Source organism: Mus musculus, chromosome 18 (genome assembly GCF_000001635.26).
Source record: "Mus musculus strain C57BL/6J chromosome 18, GRCm38.p6 C57BL/6J".
NCBI classification, from domain to species: domain Eukaryota; kingdom Metazoa; phylum Chordata; class Mammalia; order Rodentia; family Muridae; genus Mus; species Mus musculus.
This window is the reverse complement of record NC_000084.6, coordinates 57,877,501-57,903,621: the sequence shown is the minus strand read 5'-3', so window position 1 is coordinate 57,903,621 and position 26,121 is coordinate 57,877,501. Positions and strand designations below refer to the sequence as shown.

Here is a 26,121-nt window from a genome sequence, read left to right as displayed (position 1 = left end):
TCCTTAAGTTAGTTTGAACTATAAGGCACCAAAATAAAAAATATAGTTAGCGAGCTGGAACCATGATAAATACAACTGTGCATTAAAAGGAACAAGAGAATGTGGTGGATAGCTATTGTGTCACCTTGACAAAAACTATATTCATCCAAGAGAAGGCAACCTTAAGAAACTGCATTCCTCCACATGGTCCGGCTGTATGCAAGCCTGTAAGCCTGTAAATAAATTTTCCTACTTATTAATTGACTGGGGAGGCCCCAGCGCATTGTGGGTGATGCCTTCACTGAGCTAGTTGTCCTGGGTTGTATAAGAAGGCAGGCTGAGCAAGCCAGTGAACAGCAGCCCTCCATGGCCCACTGCACCAGCTGCTGCCTCTAGGTTCCTATCTTGAGTTCCTGTTCTGCCCTCCTAGGATGATAGACAGTAATATGGAGACAAATAAAGCCTTTCCTGCCCAAGCTGCACTCGGTCACGGTGTTTCATTATAGCAACTGTAGCCCTAAAACCTAATCAGCTAATGGTTTTCCGGTTTCCAGAAGACCATCCTGGAAGCACTCGTAACAGAGCCCCGGCCCTCATCTCTGCTTAGCATCCTTCTCTCATTTCTTCTCCTTTATTCTTCTCAGTCTCAGACTGACCCTACTACTAAAATGAAATTTCCATTTTTCCTTTCATTTATAGTAGCACATGGAGCTCTGTTACCACTTACAGCCAAAAACCCTTTCCTCTCCAACTTGCTTTTTGGTCATGGCCTGTGATCATACCAACAGTAACCCTAGCTAAGACAGAGGGGTAAGAGAAGGAGTAGCGACAGCAATCAGTGAGTTGAGAGCAGAGCACAGTCTCACAGCTAACAAGCCTTTCACAAAGGATAAGGAAGGAGAGGAAACAGTCTATACTGTTCAGTGTGACTTGTCAGAAGCCTGCTCAAGGTTACTAATAAAACCATTTGTTTAAAGTCAGGAGGCAAGGCTATATATACACACTGTCTCACAGTATCACTTATTAAATGACAACTTCCCCAGAGGGAAGCCTCTTAGTCATCGCATTAACAAAAAGATAAAAATTAACACCATAGTGGGGAAGATGAGAGAGATCAGGACCCTTTTCTGGGTGCTGAGAACACGTCACTTACCAAGCCAATGTAAACAAAACACCTGAAGAAATGTGTAACAAGGAAGTATCTATGCTCCTGAAAACTGTCAGCATCACAGAACACACAAAGGCTTAATGAGAGGAAGATTACATAATGAGTCGTGGTTTTGTTTTGTTTTAAACAGGAAAGAAAAGCAAACAACTTAATGCAACTGATCCTGGACTGAAAAACCAGCCGTTGCTATTGGGAGGCCCATGAAGACTGAAAAACATCTGTGTATTCGTGCATCAGACCAAAGGTACGTTTCCTAAAGTGACATTTCCCTTAGTAGATAGAAGCTGAAGAATTTAGAGATTAAAAGTCATGATTTTATTTTGTTGAGAAATTTTGCATTTGTATGTATCAGGGATGCTGGCCTGTAGCTTTGCCTGTTGTGTGTCAGGGATGCTGGTCTGTCGTTTTGCCTGTTGGATGTCATCAGGGTAAACACATCCTCATAAAAAATTTTGGAATAAAAAAAAAAAAAAAAAAGTCATGATTTTTGCAACTTCTGTCTGCTTTCACAATCAATAGCACTTTTAAACTGTTATGTTTAAAATGTCACATACCAAGTAAAATTTTGGTTAATGATAGACAATATAAATAACAGGTTCTGTAACTTTATGTAGTCTGATGACATCATAGACATTTTAAAGTAAGTAAACTCTAGGATGTGTATGCAACAATAAAATCACCTAAAGATACTTTTTCACATTCCCAGTACCGAGAAACACAAAACTGGAGACACGGTGAGAGCCAGGCTGGTGCCTCCTCCTTAGTAAAGCTGCTTCACTCCACTCTACCCCCTGCTGCTGTTAATATTCAAACACAAAAGATAAAAATGAAAGTGATTTTACTCTAATTGTACAGCCTATATATAAAGAGGGCAAAACCTAAATTATTAATTAGAGTGACTCACCAGACCAAACATAATTACAGTATAAATTACCTAAAATGAACTAAATTTAGTTAACAGCACAGTGCTGTAATTTGCACTTAAGAAAGTATTCCATCTTTTTACTTACATTTATAGCCAAAGAAACCCTTGGGCTTCTTGCTCTCCAGTGAGATAAACGTCCCTATGACGAAGTCGGCGATGGCCAGGAGAAGGATCACCAGCAGCACAATCTGAGCCTGTGGTGTCAAACAGAGCATCACGACATGGCTCCTGTGCTTACGCCCACCACACAGGTAAACAGAGCATCACGACATGGCTCCTGTGCTTACTCCCATCACACAGGTAATCTGTCCTGGTCTGTCTTTCTGCCTAATGTCTTAAAGAATGCAAAGTATTCAGTAGGTACTTAATAAATGCTGTTACATGAATAACAGCTCTTAAAGAACTGGAGTAAAGCTAGATGCAGTGTCGTGAGCCTGAAGGTTCCACCTGTCAGATAATCTGCAGACAGAGGATCACAGTCTGTGACTAGTCCCAGCTCTGAGATTGGTAGTGAGACCCTGCCTCGGGCAAAACTGAGAGTGTTCACTGTGGATAGAACCATGCCACCCATTTCTAAAACAAGCCCTAAAGACGGGCAAATCCCCACCGGAGCCACAGGCTTTTCATTCTATACAACTCTCCATACCTCCCTGCCCAGACTACAATCTTGGGATGGTAAAGAACATGTTTGTTGTCAGCACAAGTTTTATATCAGGCCCAAACATAACGCTGTATTTGTCTGCAACTGTTCTAAGAAAGAAGGAAAACAGAACGAAAGAAATGCCAATGGGGAACTCAGGGGCAAGGTCGCCAGAGGGGAGAAAGCCTGAAAGCTACCAACTTTTCTCCAACATTAGCTTCTCATAAAGTCTGGGTATATACTGTCATCTGTGCAAATAACATTTTTTAAACTGTATTTAAAAATATGATTATTATGGAAATGGAGCCACCTGTGCCATTGCATGTGTGTGGCGCTCAGAGGACACTCTAGGAAGTTGGATCTTTCCTTCCATCTCAAATCCAGCTCAGACCACAGGGCTTCCTTCCATAGCAAGCACTGTCTTGCTGGTCCAGCAAGAACTTCTTACACATTAATTGTGGCCCAAGAAGGATGAAATTATAACCTTTTTCAATAAAGTCAATTTTTACAGTTGTAAGTAAATGAAAGACTGGGATACACTCAATGGTAGACAGAATGCCTACCACACAAGGGGCCTTGGGCTCAACTCTTAAGCACTCAAAAACAAGCATACAAATAGGAAAGCAGTGTTTCTTAAATGGATTTAAAATGGGCTATCTTCAAATGTATTATTTTAAATGCCAATACTTATAATATCATAAATTTCGATAAAAATGGCCACTTTTTCCACTAGAGTCTGAATACATCACAGTTTGAGTTTCCTAGAGCACGGCTCACCTTTGCTTCCCACTCCATTCCAGCCACTGAGATGCCCAGAAGAATCACGACTGTAATGGCTCCAATAATTCGGATATCATTGATTTCATCTATCATAAGTATGGAATGTTCCTACAAAGGAGAAATACAAAGAACAGCTCTTTACATATAGATACTGCATCCCTGCTCACTAAAGCCATGGATAGAGTAGGTATAATGACGCATGTTTGCGTTCCCAATACTTGGAAGGCAGAGGCAGAACTATCAAAGTTTCAAGGCTAGCCTGATTTATACTACAAGCTCCTAGCCAGCCACACTGCAAGACCCTGTCTCAAAAATCAAAAGAAATAAAAGAAAAAAGAGAGAGAAAAGTACTAATTACTATTAGTGGTTGTTCAACTAATATCTTAGCTATCAAATGCCTCATTAAATTACTGGTATATCTGATATGGAACCAATAAATCAAAAAAGGAATTACCAAACAAGAAAATTATAATCTGACCAGTACTGTTAGGTTTTATAATGTGACATATCAGAAACGTATTCTGTGTTTGATATAATTAGTGAACTTATGCTTTAATGGTCTTTCACGATACAAGAGGGATAAAGAATAAACCCCCATGCTAGTGTCAAGACCGCACAGTAAGTGTTAACAATGTAGACAGCGTGTTTTAAAGCTCACATATGGGTTTAGATGTGTGCATGTGTGTATCGTCTCAGTGAAGAGCTGGCAAATGAATGATAGGTCCATTACCTTAAGCAGCTCCACCACAGTCTCTGCGAATCCGACAACATACATAGCAACGGCCACCGCATTGGCAAAAGCAAAGATCAAGCCAATTGCACCACCAAATTCCGGCCCTAGACTTCTAGAGATTAAATAGTACGCTCCTCCTAAGAAGAAGAGAGAAAACAGTCAGGGTTTCAATACCAATAGATCTTCTAATTATACCAAGGAATTCACAAAGCAGATTCAGCCAAGTAGGTGAATGTATTTTCAGAAAGAAATGCATCAGAAGACTGGTATCTGAGATGCTGTGTTTACAGGAAGTATTGCAGTGAAAACTGCCTTAATAAAACAGGAAGTTTAGACTTCTGTAACTCATTTAAAGCTTACGATTAGAAGAAATTTCCCTATCATAGAAAGAAACTATGGCACTTCATGCTTGGTAATACCAGTAATCCACAGCTAAACAATGGATTAAAGACAAAACAAGCTGACCACCAATGATAAACTCATTTTACTAATGTAGTACTTTTGTCACACGTAGCAAAATGTTAAGTTTTCCTCAATTTCAGTGTTTTGGCTTTACCGATAACCAAATAAGGAGGTTTCCAATAATTTCAGAAAAATAAAAATAAAAATTCTCACTTAGACATGAGACCAAGCAGCACAATCTTTTTCCAGATTAAATGTTGCTTAAAATGTAAATATAACTGTTTCCTTTCTGGTCTCATATTCAAGATCATGTATGTCAAAACCATGGCATCACTCACTCCCAGCCTTTAGGTCTCAAACAGTGGCTACTACTATTATATGACCAAACTAGACGGTGCCCGACCCAGTTCCAGTTACCAACCCAGCATGTGCCAAAAGGTGCTCAGCAATTCTCTAGCTGACTGAAGTACAAGTGAAACATACTTCACCTACCCCGCAGAGTAATCAAGTTCAGATTAATTTCAGATGGAAGTTCAAAACCTAGAGTTTACAGAGCAGTCATTTTAAAGGGTGCCTGTGGCTGTCATCTACTTTTGCCGTCTGTATTCAGCTGAAGGCAGGAAGAGGCCGTCTGGGCAATGCCAGAGCACGGGTCTGAGTGGTGGGCCTGAGAAGCCACAGAATGAGGGCAGAATCCACAGGACTCTCGCAGTCTGCCAAGTGCACGCTCTCAAAAACACCGATGGGATTTACAGACCAGGAAAAGGCACTAAGGAAGATGCAGTAACTTAAAAAGCATGAACATGTCTTTCAGGTAGGGCCTGTGCCAGCTGGGCTCACCTCCTCTCACGAACCCATTGGTAGCTATTGCTGAAGTAGACAATCCTGTGATAGTTGTCACAACAGTGGCCATTGCTATTACGACGACAGAGAGACCTTTAAAGGAGAAAAAACAAAAACAAAAACAACTAAGAACCTTATACTCCTAAATCTGTCATTGCCTAGACCTGGCTGGGCGGGCTAAACCCTGAAGTAACATCATGGACTGGTGTTCTGAATGAGAAAGGCCCCATAGGCTCGCATATCTGAATGTTTGGTTCTAGCTGGTGGACTATGTGGGAAGGGTTGGCAGATGTGGGCTTGTTGGAGGATGGGCTTTAAGGTCTCACTCTCATAGTGCTCTGCATGTGAATCATGCAATGTAAGCTCAGCCACTGCCCCAGGTCATGCTTGCTGCCATGTTCCCCACCATCAAGGTCACAGGCTCACTCTCCAAAACTATAACCAAGCCCTCAATTAAATGCTTTCTTTTATTAGCTGCCTCGGTCATGATATTTCTTCATGGAAATAGGTAAGTAACTAAGGCACAGGCAATAAATTACCTAATTTTAATCTCATTTTTGAGAAAATCAAAATTATGGAAGTCAATTATGGTAGCAATCTACCTAAAGGGCAACACAACTCAGTCAACACTTGTAGACAGGCATGCAACTGTTTTCACACAGATCAAGTGTGTAAAGATCAAGTGTGTAAAGATCAAGTGTGTAAAGATCAAGTGTGTAAAGCTTCCCTTACCTATCCCAGCTTGACCCACGATCCATGACAATCTAATAAAGAGCATCACACCCCAAATGTTTAACATGCAGCGGACCTGGGAGAGAAAAACGGTCACATCAGAGATAAACAATGCAGTTAAAACATGATACAACAATAAATATTAAACAAGTCAAAAATAAAAATGCACTTGAAACCACAGGAGTTTTGAAATGCAATATCCTCATGTTTGTCAAAGGGGCTTACTGAAAGCTGATGTATGTAAGTACAATGTAAGTATGTTCACCAGAAGTGTCAGAAACACAACAACTGTTTAAGATTTTAAGATTTCAACACTTATTTGTTATGATTTTTATTTTTCAGACAAGACTTTTCTGTATAGCCTGGTTGTCCTGGAATTCACTACAGATCAGATTAGCCTTGAACTCAGATATTCCCCCACCTCTGCTTTCAACTGCTGGAGGTAAAGGCCTATGCCACCAGGCCTGGATAAGACTACAACAATCTTCCTTTGTATGTTTTGTGTGTCTATTCATAACATCTGTCATAGACAGTTAAGGCAGAGTTAAATACTGCACACACACCAACACAAATGTCAGTGGTCACACCATTTTTAAACATTGTAAACTGAGTATGATACTCTCACAACTTGGACGTGGTAACTTTTTATTCTGAGTTCCTGTCTATGTATTGTTGCAACTGATTCAGCCCTTAGGAAGCAGAAATAAAACACTGACCACAAAGTTCAAGGTCTGCCCAGTATACTTTGCATATTCTAGGCCAACCAGGGATATATAGCAAGACCCATTCTACCAAAAATTGTAATTTGTAACTTTACAATTTCTATTCAGATGATGTGTATAATTAACATTTCTACCCTAAAAAAAAAAAAAAGAAACACACAAGGTATTAATTGGGCCTTCCATAGTACTCACAAGCAAATTGTTAAAGCAGAAAAACAATAATTCTTTTGAGAATATCAACTAAGTTTTCTAGTCAACAGAAGGACTGTAGCCAAAGGGCATTCGTGCATACATACTAATACACCCTTGATCCAGCCAAACTTTACAACTCCTTTACTCTCGGCAGTGTATGCGACCACAGCATCTCTGGTTGGAGTACTTTCTTCTCCATTCGCAAAGCCATCCTCAAAAGGTTCCTGGTAACAGAAAGAAATATAAATGCAGAATAAGAATTAGACATAGGGGACTAGGGAAATGGCTCGGTAGTTAAGGGTACTGTCTGCTCTTCCAAAGGACCTGGGTTCAATGTCCAGCAACCACATGGCAGCTCACAGCTGTCTGTAACTCCAGTTCCAAGGGATCTGGCACCCTCACACCAGTGCACATAAAATACACAATTTTAAAAAAGAATTAGATATAGTTTTGAATCACTTGATAAAAACATATATACACATGATCAAACATACTTAGGATGACATAACAAAAACTTCCAAGAGTGACGTGACAATTCACGTAGTTTCTAAACCTGTATGTTCCCATGTGGGTAGGTGGGTGGATGGATGGATGGATGGATGGATGGATGGACAGATGGACAGATGGAGAGATGGATGATAAACAGAGTCAGGCCTTGGCTCTTTACCACAAGCTATCCTATCATCTGGCTGCCATACCCTTCTCCACATCTGAAATACCAACATTAACTATGTAAAATCCTTTTCTGTTTGTTTTGTTTGTTTGTTTGGGGGTTTTTGTTTAGTATTTGTGTGTATGTGCTTGCTTGTTTTTAATTTTTCAAGACAGGGCCTCTCTGTGTAGCCCTGGCTGTCTTGGAATTTGCTCTAGAGCAAGCCAGCCTTGAACTCAAGAGATCTGGCTGCCTGTGCCCGAGTGATGGGATTCAAGGCATCTGCAGCCATCTCCCTGTTTAAAATTCTTCCCCACCAACCAATACAGAAGGATTCACAGGACCCCAGATCCACTCTGAATGACCTCCACACTGACCCTGCCTGCTCTTGGTCAACAGCTCTGTAGACTTGTCACAAATCAGAGTACAGTCTCACTTCTCTTTCTGGGTTAAAGTTCCATATCTAATTCTGTAGCTCTTCGTTTCTTATTCTCTATCTGTTCAGTCCTCATTGGGACACAGGCCTGACAAGACTTCATGAAAACATGATGGGTAAAAGGAATGGTTTGGAACACAGGTGCTCAGTCTAAAGTTAAACCTTCACATCTTTACTCCATAGTCAACACAGGATAACAAAACACAGCTATTATCATTACATGTAGAAAATCCAGTTTTTAAAACTGATTTTCGTGCTTCAACATCACTGAGTGAATTTTCCCTTGCCACTTAGGCTATTATTGTTCTTCTCCTTACATAGACTCTGATGTAAAGATGACAACTCGTTAGTAGACTTAACCTTAACAGAAATATATAGAAGTAGCTTTTCTTTAAGGTGACCAGATGTTAGTGCATCATAATGGCAATCCTAGTTGGGCTTTACATGGCTGTTAAATGCTTTCCAGACAGCAGAGGTCAATGCTGATTCCAAACATTAAAAAAGAAACTCTTAGTCAATTTCACCAACTCCCTTAGCTGTTCAATTATTCAAATAAAACCACAAAAACCAGGCCTGTCTGGCAATTTATTAATCTTTTTTTCCAGTTTTCACTCTGGAATATAAAGTCTGTAATATACACAAAAAAGACATCTCTTTCCATCTCTGTCATAAGAAAACTGAATATGTGTGTTTCTAATCAGCTACTTTTCCCAAAGCTAAATAGCAATGTGGGTGTCTTCAACAATGTGTAAGTATGCAGGCATCCAAAAATGTTTACTGTGGGTGCTTATCAGAATTTCACATCAGAGCTGAAGGTCTAGCAATTATGCTGATCTCTCTATAGTGTGAATACTGTAAATGACTATTTGAGAAACAAGTATTTTCTAGCTTGTATGAAATATTGCTTTATAAACTAATGATGTGATCATAGACAACAAAAATTACCTACCTTCCTAATCATCCTCTAACAACCCAAAAAACAACTCTAAAAAAGTTTTAGTTACTGATCTCCAAAATACAACTAAAGCTAGGTAACATGGTGCACACACAGGGACTTTGTTTGCTGCTTCACAGGACAGGCTAGCTGGCTCACAGGTCTCCAGAGATTCTGTCCCTGTCTCTCATCTCACCCAAGCAAGGAGCACTCATATCAGAGACACAGGTTAACATGCCTGGTTTGTAGGGATATTTCAAGGTCAAATGGTGAGCTATCCACTGAGCCACAGAGAGGGCTGCTGTGAGTCTTACGCAGGGACTGCAGAGTCAACACCAGGCCAACCAAGGCTAAAAGACAGACCCAAGACCATCCAACCAACCAAACATCAAAAGTTAAACAAGTGTGCTATTTGTGGCTGAATTAACAGACTAAAGTGTAATGAAATTGAGGTTAGAGCTAAACTAGACTCCAAAAATAAAAAAAAAACTAGCCTTTATTTTGGTGATGCTGGGTATTCACAAGGCTCCACTACTGAGCTATAGCTTCAGCTTTGGGTTATTTGTTTAATATATGAGCTTCCAAGGAGTAAAGAAATTCTATCTACCCTGGATCTACATATATACCTCACAAGTTAATAAAAGTTCAGTTATAAACTATGAGGCCAAAAGTACAAAAATGATGTCTTCAATATTTACTATCTTTTTCACAATAGCAGGTGGAAGAGTAAATGCAATTGAATGAGCTGTTAATGAGGTATATAAAATTTAGTATTAGTCAAGGAAATCAGCTTTCAGAAGGTAGCACTGGGATTCTGAGTTTGGGATTGCAATGAAAACAAATTCAGAAGAGAGGGAGAGATGGGGAAAAAAATGGAAGACCACATAAGTTACACCTAACTGCAAGAAACAGACCTACTAGTGAGTCATATTAAACTAAAAAAGAATATGCAGGCATGTTTATAATTCTAGCACTCAGGTTACAAGAGGATTATTAATCTATAGTCGGCCTAGACTACAAAGCAAAATTCCATTTAAAAGGAAATTAGAAAAAGATACAAATGGACTGTGTAGACCAGGAGACAAGAGTCTAAAAGGCACCTTAAAGATTCATAAATGGAATGTAGAAGAGGAGCCAGGACAACCAACCAACCAGTAGATGAATGTATACATGGAAACAAAATAAGAGAAACATACGGAGTGAAAGCATGGGTTTGCAATGAGCGCTTTCCTAAGGATACAGAAAATGCAAGAATGGAAGAACCTTCCATGGTTAGTACTCTGTGAAGAAGTAAGAAAAAGAATTTTTTTTTTTAGACTAGATGAGTTTTGGTTTGGGGGGTTGTTTGGTTTGGTTGTTTCTTGCATATTCAAAGGTCTCCTTCAACCAGGGCCAAAACTAGGGTGTGTATATATGGGCGCCCATCTTTGCCTTCCACCTTGTTTGAGACAGGGACTCTTTGTTTGCTTCTTCACAGGACAGGACAGCTGGCTCACAGGCCTCCCGGGTTCTGACCCTGCCTCTCAGAGACACAGGTTAACATGCCTGGATTGTATGGTCTTCCAGGTCAAATGGTGAGCTACTCACTCAGCTACCTTCTTAGCCCCCAAACTCAATTTTTTTAAAATGCCTTAGATATAAACACACTTTAGACTTATTCCTAGATGCATACATCTTAAAAACAAAAACTCTACTAATACCAACTTGTCTTTTGTTTTACTAATGTATATTTCAATTCTACTAGCTCTGAAAGAAAATATTCCTTATTAAGGTATCAGTTTGACATAGTGATTTTTTTTCCATCATATAACAGAAAATGCCCCAATCTACAGTATTAAGATTTACCACAAAATATTCACAAAAGTTCCTACAAATTGAGCTAATTCTTCCTAACACTAAACTACCACTGTGTATTTTAGAGACAGTCTACAATAAAACCAGATTTCTTTAAAAAGTCATGAATAAAACTGTACCTAAGGACAAATATATGCCCAAGGGCTTTTCCCCTGAATTACAATTGAAAACCTTAACACCACTTTAATTACAACTAACACCACTTCAATTACAACTATTACACGTGCACACCTTTAATCCCAGCACTCAGGAGGCAGAGGCAGGTGAATTCGAGTTCGAGGCCAGCCTGGTCTACAAAGTGAGTTCCAGGACATCCAGGGCTATACAGAGAAACCCTGTCTCAAAAAACAAACAAAAAAACAACTATAACACGTAATAAAGGGAGGACCGCCCGTACATGCATGAGGTTATTAATGCATGCACACTAATCTACACAGCACTGGGCTCCTTTTGTACTTCTGAATGACCTTGACCTCCTGTTCCCGCTCCCCAGCCTCTGAGTGTAGGAATCTCTGGTCTACACCACCATGCTTGGACAACTTCTACTTAAATGCTAGAAGCTCTTCTGTGAACCTCCCAGTTATAAAGTCCAAAAAGTTTTCTCCACATGTACACAAAAGAATAAGACAATCTTTATCTCAACTCTGGACAAAAATATTAATACCAAGGAATGAGGACTATGCAGCCACCAGGGATGATTTTAGTTTCTTGAGATAAGGTCTGGCCATGTGGTCCAGGCTGGCCTCAAACTCAACCTTCCTTTTACTGTATTCTCTCACGTGCTGGATTATAGAAATGAGTCACCATAGTCACCTACAAAACAATTTTTGTCACATGCCCTATCCCCCACTTGGAGAGGCATTAAGACTGAGAGTGCAGCCCCCGAGAACACTTTAAAGTAGACTTGGGGCAATGCTCATTATCATAAACTCATTTTAGTGCAAACTTCAGCCTGCTTTTTGTAAGAAGTACCTGTACTTGGTGACTTTAGGCGTAACAGGCACAAATAATAAACTATATATCTTTCAACCTGGGAGGAAGGAAGGTGTTTAGTTGTCTTTCATTTTAAAGAACAGTGGGGCAAAGCTGTACTAAAGTGTGTCTTCAGGGCTCAGGAAACTACCATGACACTGTCTTCAGAGTAACTTATGACCATTCAAATATCAATACCTTTTAAGTAGGGAAACTAGCCAACCCCTTAATGGTGCCAATATGCAACAAGAGTCCGAAGCAATGCTGACATTCTTCCACGCTTTGCAGATCTGGCACTTAGAAAGGCAGTTTATGTATTAATGACAACACTATCATTTCACTCATTCTTTAGACATAGAGATAGTAACACTGTCAGTCACCATGCTGGGTACTGTCCAGCCCTCTTAAAATGATTTTTTTTTCTTCCCAATTAGAAGGCAAGTCTCTACCATCACTGGAGACTTCTTGCATACTCAGTGCAGCTTCCAATAACTATTAACCCTATCAAAGGTTACATACCTTTTCAATAAAGTTCCTCTCTGGGAACTGGTTTCCTCATCTAAATGGAGAGAATAATCCTTAGCCACCAATACCATGTCTTGGAAGGCCATAAGCACTCTACATAATACAACAGACATATATGAATGGGTGAGATGTCTAGCTTTGGGCAATTGAACTGACACACCATGATCATAAAACCATAATTTAAGGATCAATGCCACATTTCAATTGTGACAGTCAAATCTATAGCTAGGCATTTCAATTTTTTTAAGTCAGCATTTTAGCGGGACAGCAATCCTTAAGCGGCCTGGCTTTTTAATTCCAGGCTACTCTTCAGAAAGAGAAAATTTACCCAGCTGATCCTATGTGAGTAAGGGTAGCAGCTTCCCTGAACTACACCATGTACTGGTTCTGGTCAATTCTGCTCTTGCTGTGCCTGCTTAGAAGCTCTGATCCACCCCAGTAAGAGAGGATCAGAAGCAAGCCCTCAGCACTGTCCTCTTGCAAATGATCACAGCTGGGTGTACATGGGTCAACTCACGCTGGGTTAGGTGGACAAAGAACAAACCTGCTTTTGGGCAAAGAGATATTTAAGAGAACACGTTTTCCTTTTAGCATCACCTATAAAAAAATGCCTGAATTGTAAACTAATGTTTTATACATTACATAGAAAAAAGAAGACAATAAAAGGCATTCATCTAACAAATATACAAGGATGGCTACTTATTGAAGATGAGTAACGATAATAAAAAAGTTGCATATAAAAGGTTTTTACTTTCAGTAAGTCAAATTACATGTACTAGAAAGCATACAGTACATTCTCCTGACATGGCAAGATATGTTCAGTACTTCTTTCCATGATAAAAGAGGGCAAAGGATTTTTATACTGAAAGCCTTTCTCATATTTTAGCTGTGAAATAAAAGTCTTGATTTTAGTCATAATTTTATTGATATACCTTCTATATGGTATATCAAATCTTATAATAGCCTAAGGGACAGCAAGAAACTTGGACAGGACAACGATAGAGAGCTGAATGCTCAGAAGATGGAGTGAATGCAGGATAGGAGCTACAACAGAGGAAAAAAGGACATGTGCAAGTCAGAACCAGGCTCTCACTGGGGTTTTCCCATCTCAGATTACTCTGAGGTCACACCAAATAAATTCAACACTTCAGGCAACTGTAAGTCACCAAAAGAGACAAAAATCTAATAGCAAAGAGGAATACACATAAATAAAACAAAACAACCCTTTTCTGAGTTGAGTTCTAAATGATGTCACAAATTACAACATGTATGCAAAAGAAAACAAGATGGGAAAGCCAAAGTAGTGAAGGGAGCTGCCTTCCCAGCTGTTGGCACCCACCACTGCTGAGGTCCCCCATCTGTGCCTCCAACTAGCAAGTCCTTTGAAAACTGCAGTGAGCAAGGGCTGCTCTCCCCATTGCTGCTGCAAAGAGGTTAATGAATGGTGGGAAGAACTGGTTTCTAGGCTGGGGAAGAACCTGGCTCTACCAAAACCTGGGGAGGGGACCCTGGCAGACTCCAATCCAAATCAACCCAGGTTTACTGTGGTAAACAACAGGTTCTTCTGAGCTAACACAGCAAGACACAAGCTTTTACCAATAGGAAACGACACAATGACTATAGATCACGCCACACCACTTTCAGAGAAGGAGCTGCTATCTACACAGATACAATCCCTCCAGGAAGGCATATAAAATATATAACAGGAAACAGATGAGTGTTCACTTTGGAGGCTCTTTTGATAGGTGGACATCAGGCAAACTGCCCAGCATTCAGTGTCTGTGTTGTAATGTCTCCTTTTCACCAAGGCTCCCAGTCCTATGCAGCTCTCCCATTCCCTTGCACACTTTCCCATCGCAAGCCTGCTCCCCCCAACCCCCAGGCCCAGAGTGTCCATGCCTGTTCAAGAAGGCTGGGAAAATACAAGATTTTCTTTTCTTTCAATAAATATTCTTTGAATTTATCATCATTTTTTTAATAAATAGTATCTGACATGTTTAAAGATAAACATTAGTCATACTGCTGACAGAAGGGAAATTCTCACACTTTTTCTATTAAGCATACTTTCTTTTGAGGAATGAAGAGAAATTCTAACTTGAGACTTCTCTAGTCAAATCTACAAACCCATGACTTTGTATTTTTCCAGTGTCTTCGGAGCTTACTGCCCAATGAGACAAGCAGAAATGTACATGAAATATGATACAACATGACACTTATAAAGCCAACCAAGTCCCATAACTTTTTACGCTGAGGTAGCTATCTATCCACTAATTTTCTTTGAAACTCCTCCCTCCAATTCTTATGCTCCAAATTGAGAAATTACTGCAAGTTCAAATCAAGTATCTAACTGGTGCAATTTGACTTTAACTGAAAAGTTGGATTTTTGTTTTGTTTATTGAGAAATGATCTGACTACGTAGACCAGGGTGGCCTTGAACTCAGATCTGCACCGTCTGTATCAGGAGTGCAGGGATTAAGTGCATATGCCACCACTCCCAATCTAAACGTTTGCTGTAAACTATTTTCTCCTAAGGGACTTTCAGCTTGAGCTCCCTTGCCTATATCTTAAAGGGACCTAGCACTGTCTCAGACCAAATCCTAGACTGAATCTCACCTCCATAACTGGGTTAGTCACAAAACTTTCTAATGCTCTTGTAGTTCCTTCGTAGCACACATCATATGCTGTAATCCTCTTTGTAGACAGTACTCAGATTTTATAGTTTAAGCATTTGCCTCAACTCTTCCACACTGAATGAAAACAGAATGTCTGAAACAGTAGACAGTTTTCCTGCCATTGGTACTAAAAAACAGTAAATTAACATTGAGCTTGATAATTAACCTGTTTTCTAAATACCCTGAAATGATGCAATGTGGTGAAAAGTGTCCGCTCCCAGTCCTGATACTCAGTGTCTATAGAATTTAACCCCCTAAAAGCTTAGTTTCAACATATGTGATATAGGGTACTATCACATATTGTTTTAGAAGACAAAACTTTAAAAATTGGTATTTTACACAACACAAAATTTTTCATACCAGCTAATAAATAATTTCAAGAGGGGAAAGCTGGCATTTTAAGTTGTGTGTTTCAGGATTTCATCATAAAAGCTTGGGCTAGCCTTGAACTCACAGCCTCTGAGTATTGGTTATTATTACTTTAAATAAATTCAAAATAATACATCAAAAATATGAAGTTTCATCAAAAAACTATTCACATCCTAAAAATATTTTGGGGGTTACAATACTGATAAAAATCCTTAAAACATCAAAATTTCTCTTACAATTTAACAGCATCTGCTTTAGACTATGCCAAAATATTATATTTAAAACAGCTTACTTAGCAGTTAAAATATACGTATACATATGCATATTTAGATGTCAAAGTAGGGGGCTTATTCTAATAATTGTTCTAATTTTTTAGCAAGTACTAGCTAATTATATCATCCCAAAGCTACAACACTTCCCATCCGTGCTGTCGGTGATTGGTGTATTCGGTGTAATGCTCCCCATACAGACTACGCTTTCAGAACAGTGTATTGTTTTACACAAATCCAACTTGCTTTGGTTAACAATGCTCTATTAATATCCAGTGGCATTAATGCAAAGCTCAAAACTCAAGTGCCACAGATAAAAGTGGACAGTGTGACCATGTGACTTCACAATGAACCAAGTCAGAACTGCTGATCCAAGTCAAAGAATTCAGCATTGGAACTAGCTCTGAATGTTCTTTACCAAAACCTCAAGACCCAGTTACAAAACAATGTTTCACAAATAACACAAGCATTACTTCAAATCCCACACAACTTGCTAATGTCAACTCGGAGCTTACGAAACCTTAGACAGAATTCCCAGGAAGCATATACCTTCTGTTAAGATGAAGCAGTGGCATGTGCACGTTTTCTCTGATTGTTTGGAAGGAAGACCTGAAAGTCTGTACCAGAACTAAGTCAGCACTGGGTGTTTCAGGCAATTCTCACAGCAATGGAGCTATCTTCTGTCTTCTTTCCCATTTTCAGTTCATCGGAATCACAGATGCCATATCCTTCTTCTGAAGATGTATTAAGTGGAATGGTCAAGAATTTAAATGACCATTTAGTGCTCAAGAATTGCCAACTGATAGCCCAACTATTTACGCATGGAAAAGAACCCAGGGAAAGAGGGGAAAGGCCCAGACCAGAGGGCAAACAGATCCAAGCGCCTGCACCAGTGAGCGTGAGCTTGCTGCTTTGTCAGTCTTCTGCCTGTGGCATACATAGTTAGAGAGAAGCCACATCAGCCTGAAAGAACAGAACAGACCCCAAAATGAGCAGAGGACATGGAAAATTCATTTGATTTTCTAAAAAAAAAGGAGAATAAGAGTAAGGGTAAAGGTTGTTTGTCTGGGAGCCAAACAGTTATTGGCAGAGGCAGCTATAGTACAGAGGTACCAGTTATTCAATGATGTCTGAGCCTAGGAAGGTGGCACACAGCTGTGATCCTAGCCTGAGCTGCACAGGGCATTCCAGGTCATGGTAAAATACATAGTGAGACAATGTCTCAACAAAAAAGGAAAATAAATTGAAGAATATTAGAAAAATCCAGGGTCACCACAATGCATTCTCTACATATTCATTTCTCTCCTCAAATTAATAAGATGAGAAAATGTTTTTCATTCAAATGTTTGTGGCAGGGACCAAACATTTCTCTTTAGGATGCAAATATTTAAAACTATTAAGGAATATTAGGAAAATATTAAGGATTATTAAGGAAGTCAACAGTAAGTCTGAGTACCAACAGGAAACTGATAAAGAAATGAAAGCTGCATTTTAAACTTCAGAAATGTGAGACTTTGGTACAAGATTTTAAAGAAAAGAACCAATATTTAGAAATGATAAAATCACTGAATGGATCTCATTTCAGAGTGGAAAGGACAGAAAAGCAATAACAAAATAACTAATTTACAGCTGCAAGAAACACCTGGGCAAGACACAAAGGAAAGTACCTGCAGCTGCAACCTGCTGGAAGCCAAAAGCAATGAGAATATCTACAGCCCAAGGAGTCACCCATCCTGACTTCCTTCCGGCAGCAATGGAGGCCAGAAACACTGGGACAGCATACTCAAAGGGCTAAAAGACAACCTGCCCACCAAGGCTCTATTCTGCAAAAGTATCAAGTATGAAATAAAGACATCTTAAAATAAAGATCTATGTCACCTTATGTCATGGTACCTTGGTTCTACTGCAAGATGTTCTCAAGGAAGGAAAGCAACATCATGTGGAAGAATGCATTTCTAAAACAACAGGAGTTATTCTGGTCTTGGTTTTTTAATAAAGCTATGTGACTGTTAAGAACAAAGAGTACAGCAGTGCACTACTCGGTTTACCATTGTACGGCAATGGCAAAGACACTGAAGAGAAAGGTATACTGGCTTAAGATTCCAGTATTTTAACTGAGTAAATTCAATGTACCTAGTAGAGCAGGTACCTAGTAAAAATCTTGGAACCTTAGTGACTTTGTAAGATCTTTGTCTCAATTTCCTGTTCTACAGAGGGAGATTCTGACAAACTGCTACAATGTGAAACTGTTCAAGTTTAAGTTCCAATTTTCGAGGATTTTTCTCACGGTAAAACTGATTTACAGAATGGTATCCCACTGACTCTGCCTAACCCTGCTCTTCCCAGTTCCTGTCTTCTTCCATAAAAAGCAATTCCATTTCTAAAGAACCATAGCATCTCTCTTCCCATACACTTTGTGGTGGTTTGTATATGCTCGGCCCAGGGAGTGGCGATATTAGGAGGTATGGCCTTGTTGGAGTAGGTGTGTCACTGTGGGCATGGGCTTTAATACTCTCCTCCTAGTTGCCTGGAAACCAGTCTTCTAGCTACCTTCCGAACAAGTGGTAGAACTCAGCTCCTCATGCCCCATGTCTGCCTAGATGCTGCCATGTTCCTGCCTTGATGAGAATGGACTGAACCTCTGAACCTGTAAGCCAACCCCAATTCAATGTTGTCCTTCATAAGAGTTGCCTTGGTCATGGTGTCTGTTTGCAGCAGTAAAACCCTAAGACACACTTCATCCAAACCATAGCAACATACCCGTAAATCTCCCTTTAAAACCACCTTGCTCTGAGCCTCTGTTCTACCCACCACCTGACCTCCCTGGTCTCTAAGTCACACCATCACATTCCACATATCTCAGTCTGGGGTGCCTACTTATGAGTCTAGAGGATCCATCCTGGTATTTGCATAGGGTGAGCCCTTTCTTTGCTACTGTCTTTTTTATTAAGACTGTCCCCAACTACTCTAAAGTGGTACCTAGCTGCCATTTTCTCATCTTGCTTTAGTTTCTTCACAGCAGTACATCTGCCTATTGTATGCTACAATTAGAAATCCTGTGGCTTTTTTTTTGCTCACTGCTATCTATATCTGCCACACTTAGAACAGTGCTGCTGTTGATGTTCAGTAAGAATTTGACAAATAACTGCATTTACATGCACTTCACTCAGCAAGGAACTAATTCAACTGGTATTATAGACTTCCCAGACACATTAAAAAATATTGATGGGAAATCACTGCAAGCAAATAAACTAACCCTGTAAGAACCAACTCAACTTACATACATCTTTCAGGTTCTAGTTTCACAGGACAGGCATGAACATAAATATATGGAGATATGGCATCAAATGTGACTAGTATGTACAAATCTTTTTCTTTGCCTCATTTTAGATCCTCAAATTTATCTTCTTTTTACCCAGGTAGTCATCTACTTGGAGAATTAATATAGAAACTGAAAGCCAGACTACAGTAGCCAGTAACATGAACCTGGCAGACTGGGGCCCCAGCAAAACTGCTCTTTGACTTTGCCACATGCAAATATTTATCAGGGTCCCACTTTTAATCCTATCTGGAAACTATTCCCAGATACAACCTATTCTTGTTCTCCCAGGGTGACTTTCAAAGAACAAAACTATATCTTGAAATAATTAGCAGGGCATAGAAGTAGCTCAGTGTTAGAGGCAATTGTTCAATGTTTTACTTACAGCCCTTGTTAAGTGACAGGAACTGCCAGCCCTGATACAGTCAGTGAACAGATCTATACTAAGTACCTAATCTCTGTATGAAAATTAATGAGACAAAAGCTGATTCTAGTGAGGGATTAATTAACAATTGCATCATCTCAAGTATCCTCCTCCTCATTATCCTCAGGATGTCAACACGCTGAAGTGATGATGGTGAAGTCTCTCTTTTAGCAGCGCAAGCATCTTTCAGCAGATCTGAGCGATAGCCAGAAATATGTGATAAAGACAAAGACCCTGGAAAAAAATATTCTAGCACCAGGCAGAAAAACAAGTATGAATTCTAGTTCTGTAGTTCTCAATGAAATGACCAGTAAACCAGTTTTAGTTTCTATGAGATCATTTTAGTACCAGTAAAGTGTGTAAAAGACTGATTTCTTAGAAATTAAATGAAAAAAAAAATCTAAATAATGCAATACTGTTGCCTCTTTCCCTCCTTTCCCCTTTTATTAATGAGAAAGACAAAAAGAGGTACATTTCATGATTTGGTAACATAACATCTCCAGCAGGATTCTAAGCCGTGGTCTCGGAACAACTGCAAAGGTGATATTATGAAACATATCTGCACTGGAAGGGGTGAAGAGATAGCTTAGTAAACAAGCTGGATAGTAAACTAGCCCATGCTTGTAACCCCAGACCTGGGCTCAGTGGTCAGCTAGCCTACAGCCTGACCTGTGAGCCTAACCCCAGGTCAGTCAAGGCAAAAGGTTTCTGATGAACAACACACCTCAAGTTGACACACACCTGCAAACTTAAAAATGTTTCAGCACAGTGGTTCTAACTGTAGTTACCAAATACAGTCACTGATGATAGTGATAGTGATGGCGATGATGATGCTTTCAGTCCAGCAGTTACTGGTTACCACCTCACATTTGAGAATTATGCTCACAATCACAAGTGTTAAAGTCTTTGATACTTTTCTGGTACTATTTCTTCCTATAGGAGAAATTGATACTTTGATTGGGGGTGTAGAGGGAGGCACAGTAATTTCTTTTAAAAAAAATTTCAATTCCAAGTATTAATTTTTAGAGTTTCTACCCTTTTAAGAGAGTTCCTTCCACTTCAGTCTGGCCTAGAACCATCTAAACAGCCATTACTTGCTTGTACCAAAAGGTACTCTTACTTCAGCCTCCCAGGACTACAGGCATGTGCCACCATGCCCTGCATAGTGTCTGCCTACTTTAAAACTCTTTTCTGTCCTTCTAGGGCACTGCTTTCAAGGATATTAGAAGTCCCCAACACAATTTTACATTTTCTCCAGGCCCAATAATCCTGGGCCACGTTTTCTAGTCCTTTAGCAACACAATCTTTCACTCATAACTAAGCTTCATTCAATTCAGTCACACACACAGAGTCACATACACATACACACACTTACACACTCTCTCTTACTTTCTGACACACTCCATGACTCTTAGAAAGAATACAACTAGATTACAACTTAGGATCGAATTTCCAGCCACACCTTAAAAGCAATTCTCTGGCCAGGAAAGATGTTCAAATAAAATAGATCATGTTCTCTGTCACACAGAACCGCTAAACTGCAACCCACTACATTTACAGTACAATAAACTGGCCATTGAACAGAACACTGTCCTTACTACCTTTATAAATACAGCCTTTGTTCTGGAATGTTGATCCACCATCAACTTATCTTTCAGGTCTCAGCCACAATACCACAGTTATCTCTTCCCAAAGATCAGTTAAACCAAGGGTCCATCTTACCCAGTTTCCTTTCACTGCATTTATTTGTTATGTTAATAACTATTATTTGTTGTGTGCCGCTGTGTGCAGGCTTGGTATCTGACTTGCTACTCACTGCGTCATCTAGCATCCCACAGTTACAACACAATCAACAGCTCCTAACTGGAAAGCCATCAGTCCTTCTTCCTAGAATGGCTACATACTAATGCTGTCGCAAGGATTTTACACCCCTGCATTCAGATATTAGGGGAAAGAGTTTAAAAGGCCAGCGACAAGACAGTACTACTCCTTTAGTTCCTAGAGCCTTTGCCTTTACTTCCTCTGGCTTTCCATAGGTCTTTGCACCTGTTACTTAGCTCGTGGATATGAAAACACTCAGCCACTGGAGGACAGTGACACCACAATCAAAGAAACTCTAATTATCACTCTTCACTAAGGGCTAAAGCATTAGGAAGTGCCTGTCAATCTGTATGGATGAGGAACAACTTTGGCAGCACCAATCAGAGGTCGTGGTAATGTGTGACGCCACTGCTCACCCTTCCACAACACTGAGCAGTGGTTTTGTGCTACTGAACTTGACAGGTATAACCCACTTGCTGCAACTATCTTCAATATTTGCTTATGAAAACCAAAATAAGAACTGCATTCAGCAATAATATATACATACTATATATTACATAGTAATAATAATATGCATTCCACACACTCAGCATGGCCATGGCCCACTATGTCTGCATATTTTCTTTCATCTTCACCATAAATAATCCTGGAGACCTGGGGGAGCAGAGTTTGAGGACTCAAGTGACCTTTTCAACTGCGAAATAACTAGTAATGTGTCTATTTTCCAGATGTTCAAAACTGAACAAAACCACCAAGATTTGAAGTGCGCTGTTTCAGACAAAATATAAAATCGCAAAAACTTTCAGAAGCTTTTGACATCCCTTTCTACTTAAATTCTACAACTTTACAGGTATATTGCTAGCTTTGGTTTTACTGAAGTAAATCTGAAACGCACTGTATAGAAACTCTGAATACTGAAAATGCTGCAGTAACTCCACTACGACATGAGCCTACAAAGACTTAGGATAAGAAAGAAAAGATTGGATATGAAAAACTACATATGGATAAAATAAATGATTCAGAAAGCGTTAGCTTCTGATATCAACAATAGAATGGTAATATTCTCCAAGGTTAAATGATGTCAATCTTTTATACATCCCATAAGCTTATGAGAGCTGGGACCTAGGCACCTACTTCATGACTGCTACTTTGTCACACACAAGGACAAATGCACTCTCATGAGACATGAATGTATGAGATCAAACCATCAGCCAAAGCCAATCACAGAAACTTCTTCACAGGGATCATTTCCAGCTGTGGGACCAACTCTCAAGTCACAGAATTCCATTATGGACTGGCTGAGGCAGATGTCAAGTAATTCAACTCATAAAAGTTAAATATTAATCAGATCTCAAAAGCATCAATGTTATCTTCAAATAATTATCTGAACCTAAAGGAAATAAAAGCCTTATGAGACCATAAAAAAACAGAATTAGTAAAGTCAATAAGCGTGCAAAGCGCGCATGAGAATGGTTTTCTATTTGCAAAGTAAAAGGGCTTTGGCGAGGACCCCAGTCTATTTCTCTCCACATCCTTGAGGGGAGAAAAATAACATCCCCGTGTTTCCTTTTTTTCTCTAAGACTCAAAGACTCACAGCTGTCAGTTTTGGGGTTTTTTTTTTTTTAAATACAGCCCTCTTTTAAAAGATTTATTTTATGTGTATGAATGTTTTGCCTGCATTCCTCCCAGATTAACACCATATGCATGCTTGGTGACTGTCAAGGTCAGAAGGCATCGAATCTCCGTGGCAGTGGAGTTACAGATGGTTGTGAGCCTCCTTGTAAGCTCTGAGTACACAGAAAGCCTCCTGGTTCCCAGCAAGAGCAACAAGTGCTCTCTGAGGCATCTTTCTACCACCCCCTCCCCCAACACACACACACACACACACACACACACACACACAGAGCCCTTCTCTGCAAACAACTTTACAACAAACAAAAACAAAAGGATCCTGCCATTATCAGACACAACTTTTCCCAAGATTTGAGATTTCTATACTCTCCAGGTCTGGAGGCACACGCCTTTAACCCCCAGTGTTGGGAGGCAGAGCAGATGCTGGTGGATCTAAGTCCCCAGCCTGGTCTTCATAGCTCTAGGACTGCCAGAGCTACATAGGGAGGCCCTGCCTTGAAAAGGAATAAAAAGAAAAAGATTTCTACAGCCCTCTGCATATTTAAGATTGCAAAAACTGAGCTTTAATAATTAATAGACTACAAACACATGCTATTAAGGCTTTCCTTCAAACACCAACCTTTCTACTCAGGACCTCTAATGGATAAACAGAAGCCATACACTACAATCTAAAAAGGACCCAGATGGTAGCAGGTTCTCTCCACCCTGTCTCTAGAGAGAGCCTTTTCTAAACCTCTCCCACACTCCATTCTCTGGTCCCTGACATGTGTAACTCAGCGAGGTGGCACATCGTTTGAGACTCGGTGAAAAAGACAGTATACACAAGATATATAACTGATTGGGAGAGGCCCGCTAAGTGCTGCCTCTGCCGTATCACATAACCAGCCTAACCCGCTGCAAACTTTTGAAGGATTGAGTTACATTCCGCTGCAATTCCACACTTGACAGCTGAATCCAGAGATGCCAGCGAGTCGTTCCTTGGGTCTTGCGCTGCCACCTCACCAAGGGAGAGTCGGCGGCTGCATCCTGAGGCCAGCACGCGCCAGGGCATGGGGAGGGAGGAAGGTCTGGGCGAGCTCACCTTTTCCAGCTCATCGTGGAGCTCTGCCAGGCTGGGCCGGAGCAGCTTCTCGCCCAGCTGCGCGGCCGTGTGCCGGTAGTGGTCGATCCTGGGCACCGCGTCCATGGTGTTGTGGCCGAAGGTGCGCAGGTAGTAGGTGTTGGTGTGGGTGTCATAGTAGTACTGCTGGTGGTGTCCACTGCCACCCCCCGAGTGCAGGCTGCTGCCCTCGCTCAGCACCGTGTCCCCGCCGTTCTGGAAGCTCACGTTGGGCCCGTCGCCACCGACCCCCGCCGCATCCGACAGGCTGTCGTCCGCCGACGACGAGGCAGCCGGGTCCACGAAGTTCACGCGGAAGCGGCCCTTGGCTTCCTCGCTGCCCTTGGCCACGCCGCTCTCACCGCCGGCTTTCCCGGCCGCGGGGGTCTCCTTGCCCGCCGCCCCGGCCGCAGCCGCAGCCGCCGCCGCCGCCGCCGCAGCCGCCGCGGCCCGCCCGGCGTTCTCGGAAACCGGGTCCACCTGGAAGCGGCTCTGGCTGGGGGTGGGCCCCAGAGGTCTGCCCAGCCCATCGCCCGCCGCTGGGGTTCCCTCTCCGCGCACCCCGCCGCCAGCCTGCCTCCCAGCCGTAGTAGCATCCTCTTGGCCGGAGGGCACGGCCGTGCCGGGCAGGTCCACCCCGGCGGCGGCAGCCAGCGGCGCGTCCCCATCCCGGGCGGGCCGCGGGGCGCCAGACGAGGGCGCCGCGGGCCCGGGCTCCATCGCCGCCCGACGCTCGGGGACCTGCGGAGCAGGCGGGTGGACGCTGCGTACGGCGCGGCTCGGGTCCCTGGCCGGCGCTCCCGCTAAGGAGCCGGGGGAGAGTGATAGAGAGAGAAAGAGTCACAGCGCCACTACACAGCCGCGGCACGCTCGCCGCTCGCCGCCCGCCGCCGAGTGCCCGCGAGCGCGGCCGGCCCCGCGGTTTAAAGGCGCGGCGGGGCCGCGGCGCTCGGTGCAGCACGCGGGAGGCGGGGCCGCTCAGCCCGCCCCTCAGCCCGCCCCGAGCCCGGCGCCGACCCTGGAGAGCGCCGGCCTCCTCCGCACCGCAGCGAGCAGGCGCGGCCGCACGCGCCTCCGCGCCGACCTGCGCGCCGCCGCCGCCGCCGCCGCCGCTGCCACCGCCCCTTCCGCCGCCGCAGCCGCCGCGTCCTCCCGCCCGCCGGTAGCCGCGGCTCTGGCACGGACCGCCGCTGATGCTCCCCCGGGCTGCACGGACCCTCTGGACTCCTCTCGCTTCTTTTTGCTTTTCTTTTTTTAAGTTCTAAACTCGCAGTACTTGGGGGCGAGCCGGCGAGATCTCGCGAGATGCTGCAGGGCCTGTGGGCGGTTTCCCTTAGGGCGCGTGGTACCCAGGCCCCGCGGCGCTCTGGCTGCGGGTGATGCTGGGGGCTTTCCTGTTGGGCCCGCGCGCGCTTCCGGAGGCGCTGGCCCACGCACGCTCCCGGCGAGCCCGGCGCGCTCCCGACCGGGCTCTCCCAGCGGGAGAGCTCCGTGCTCCCGTTTGAGATTTGCATAACCAAAGAGTAATTCCAGCCGCGATGCGGTGGGTGTGTCAACCCTTGGGTGGCGCCTTTATTTTAAAAGCTGGTGTTAGAAGGTGAGGAGGGACCCTCATTTCGATGTTTGATGACATTTTTAACTTCAGCGTTAGGAAATGCAGTCCTCTGGATACAGTGACTGCAGCAGCCAATGCAACAATTACTAGTTTCCCATTTCGCAGCGGTAGTGAAGAATTCCTCGGCTTTTAACACAAAAAGGCACTCCTCTTCTGGAGGCTTGTTTTGGCTGAAAATAAAGGAACACCTGTTTTCCAACTTAGTATCAGCTATCCCCCTTTATCAACCTCTCCAAAGACCTAAGAGAAAGTGAGTGACCACAAGAGTTTCCTCTGGTCACTCACTGCCTGTTATGCCCGTGCTTACTCTGTATTTAAAGGATACTTGGAATAAACACCATTTTTAATACTTTAAAGATTAAAAGCAAGATTAAAGAGCCTGGATTTGCAGAAATGGAAAGGTGTGGAGAG

General features: G+C 42.1%; 1 protein-coding gene across 4 annotated transcripts in view; it reads right to left on the bottom strand.

The window, feature by feature from the left end:
- Slc12a2 (solute carrier family 12, member 2) overlaps positions 1-25,110 on the bottom strand; it is a 68,310-nt gene extending 43,200 nt beyond the window's left edge. For 3 of the 4 annotated variants that reach the window (XR_001782351.1, XR_001782352.1, XM_006525732.3), the window contains exons 1-7: positions 24,078-25,110; positions 7,221-7,340; positions 6,203-6,278; positions 5,468-5,563; positions 4,223-4,362; positions 3,490-3,600; positions 2,158-2,266 (exon numbers count right to left, since the gene is read on the bottom strand). Coding sequence is in view for 2 of the 4 variants with exons in the window: in XM_006525732.3 (XP_006525795.1) it covers positions 2,158-2,266; positions 3,490-3,600; positions 4,223-4,362; positions 5,468-5,563; positions 6,203-6,278; positions 7,221-7,340; positions 24,078-24,815 (1,390 nt within the window). In the remaining 2 variants the exon portion in view is untranslated. The remainder of the gene's footprint in view (positions 1-2,157; positions 2,267-3,489; positions 3,601-4,222; positions 4,363-5,467; positions 5,564-6,202; positions 6,279-7,220; positions 7,341-24,077) is intronic. The other variant, NM_009194.3, reaches the window with a different exon arrangement.
- Positions 25,111-26,121: the final 1,011 nt, after the last annotated feature.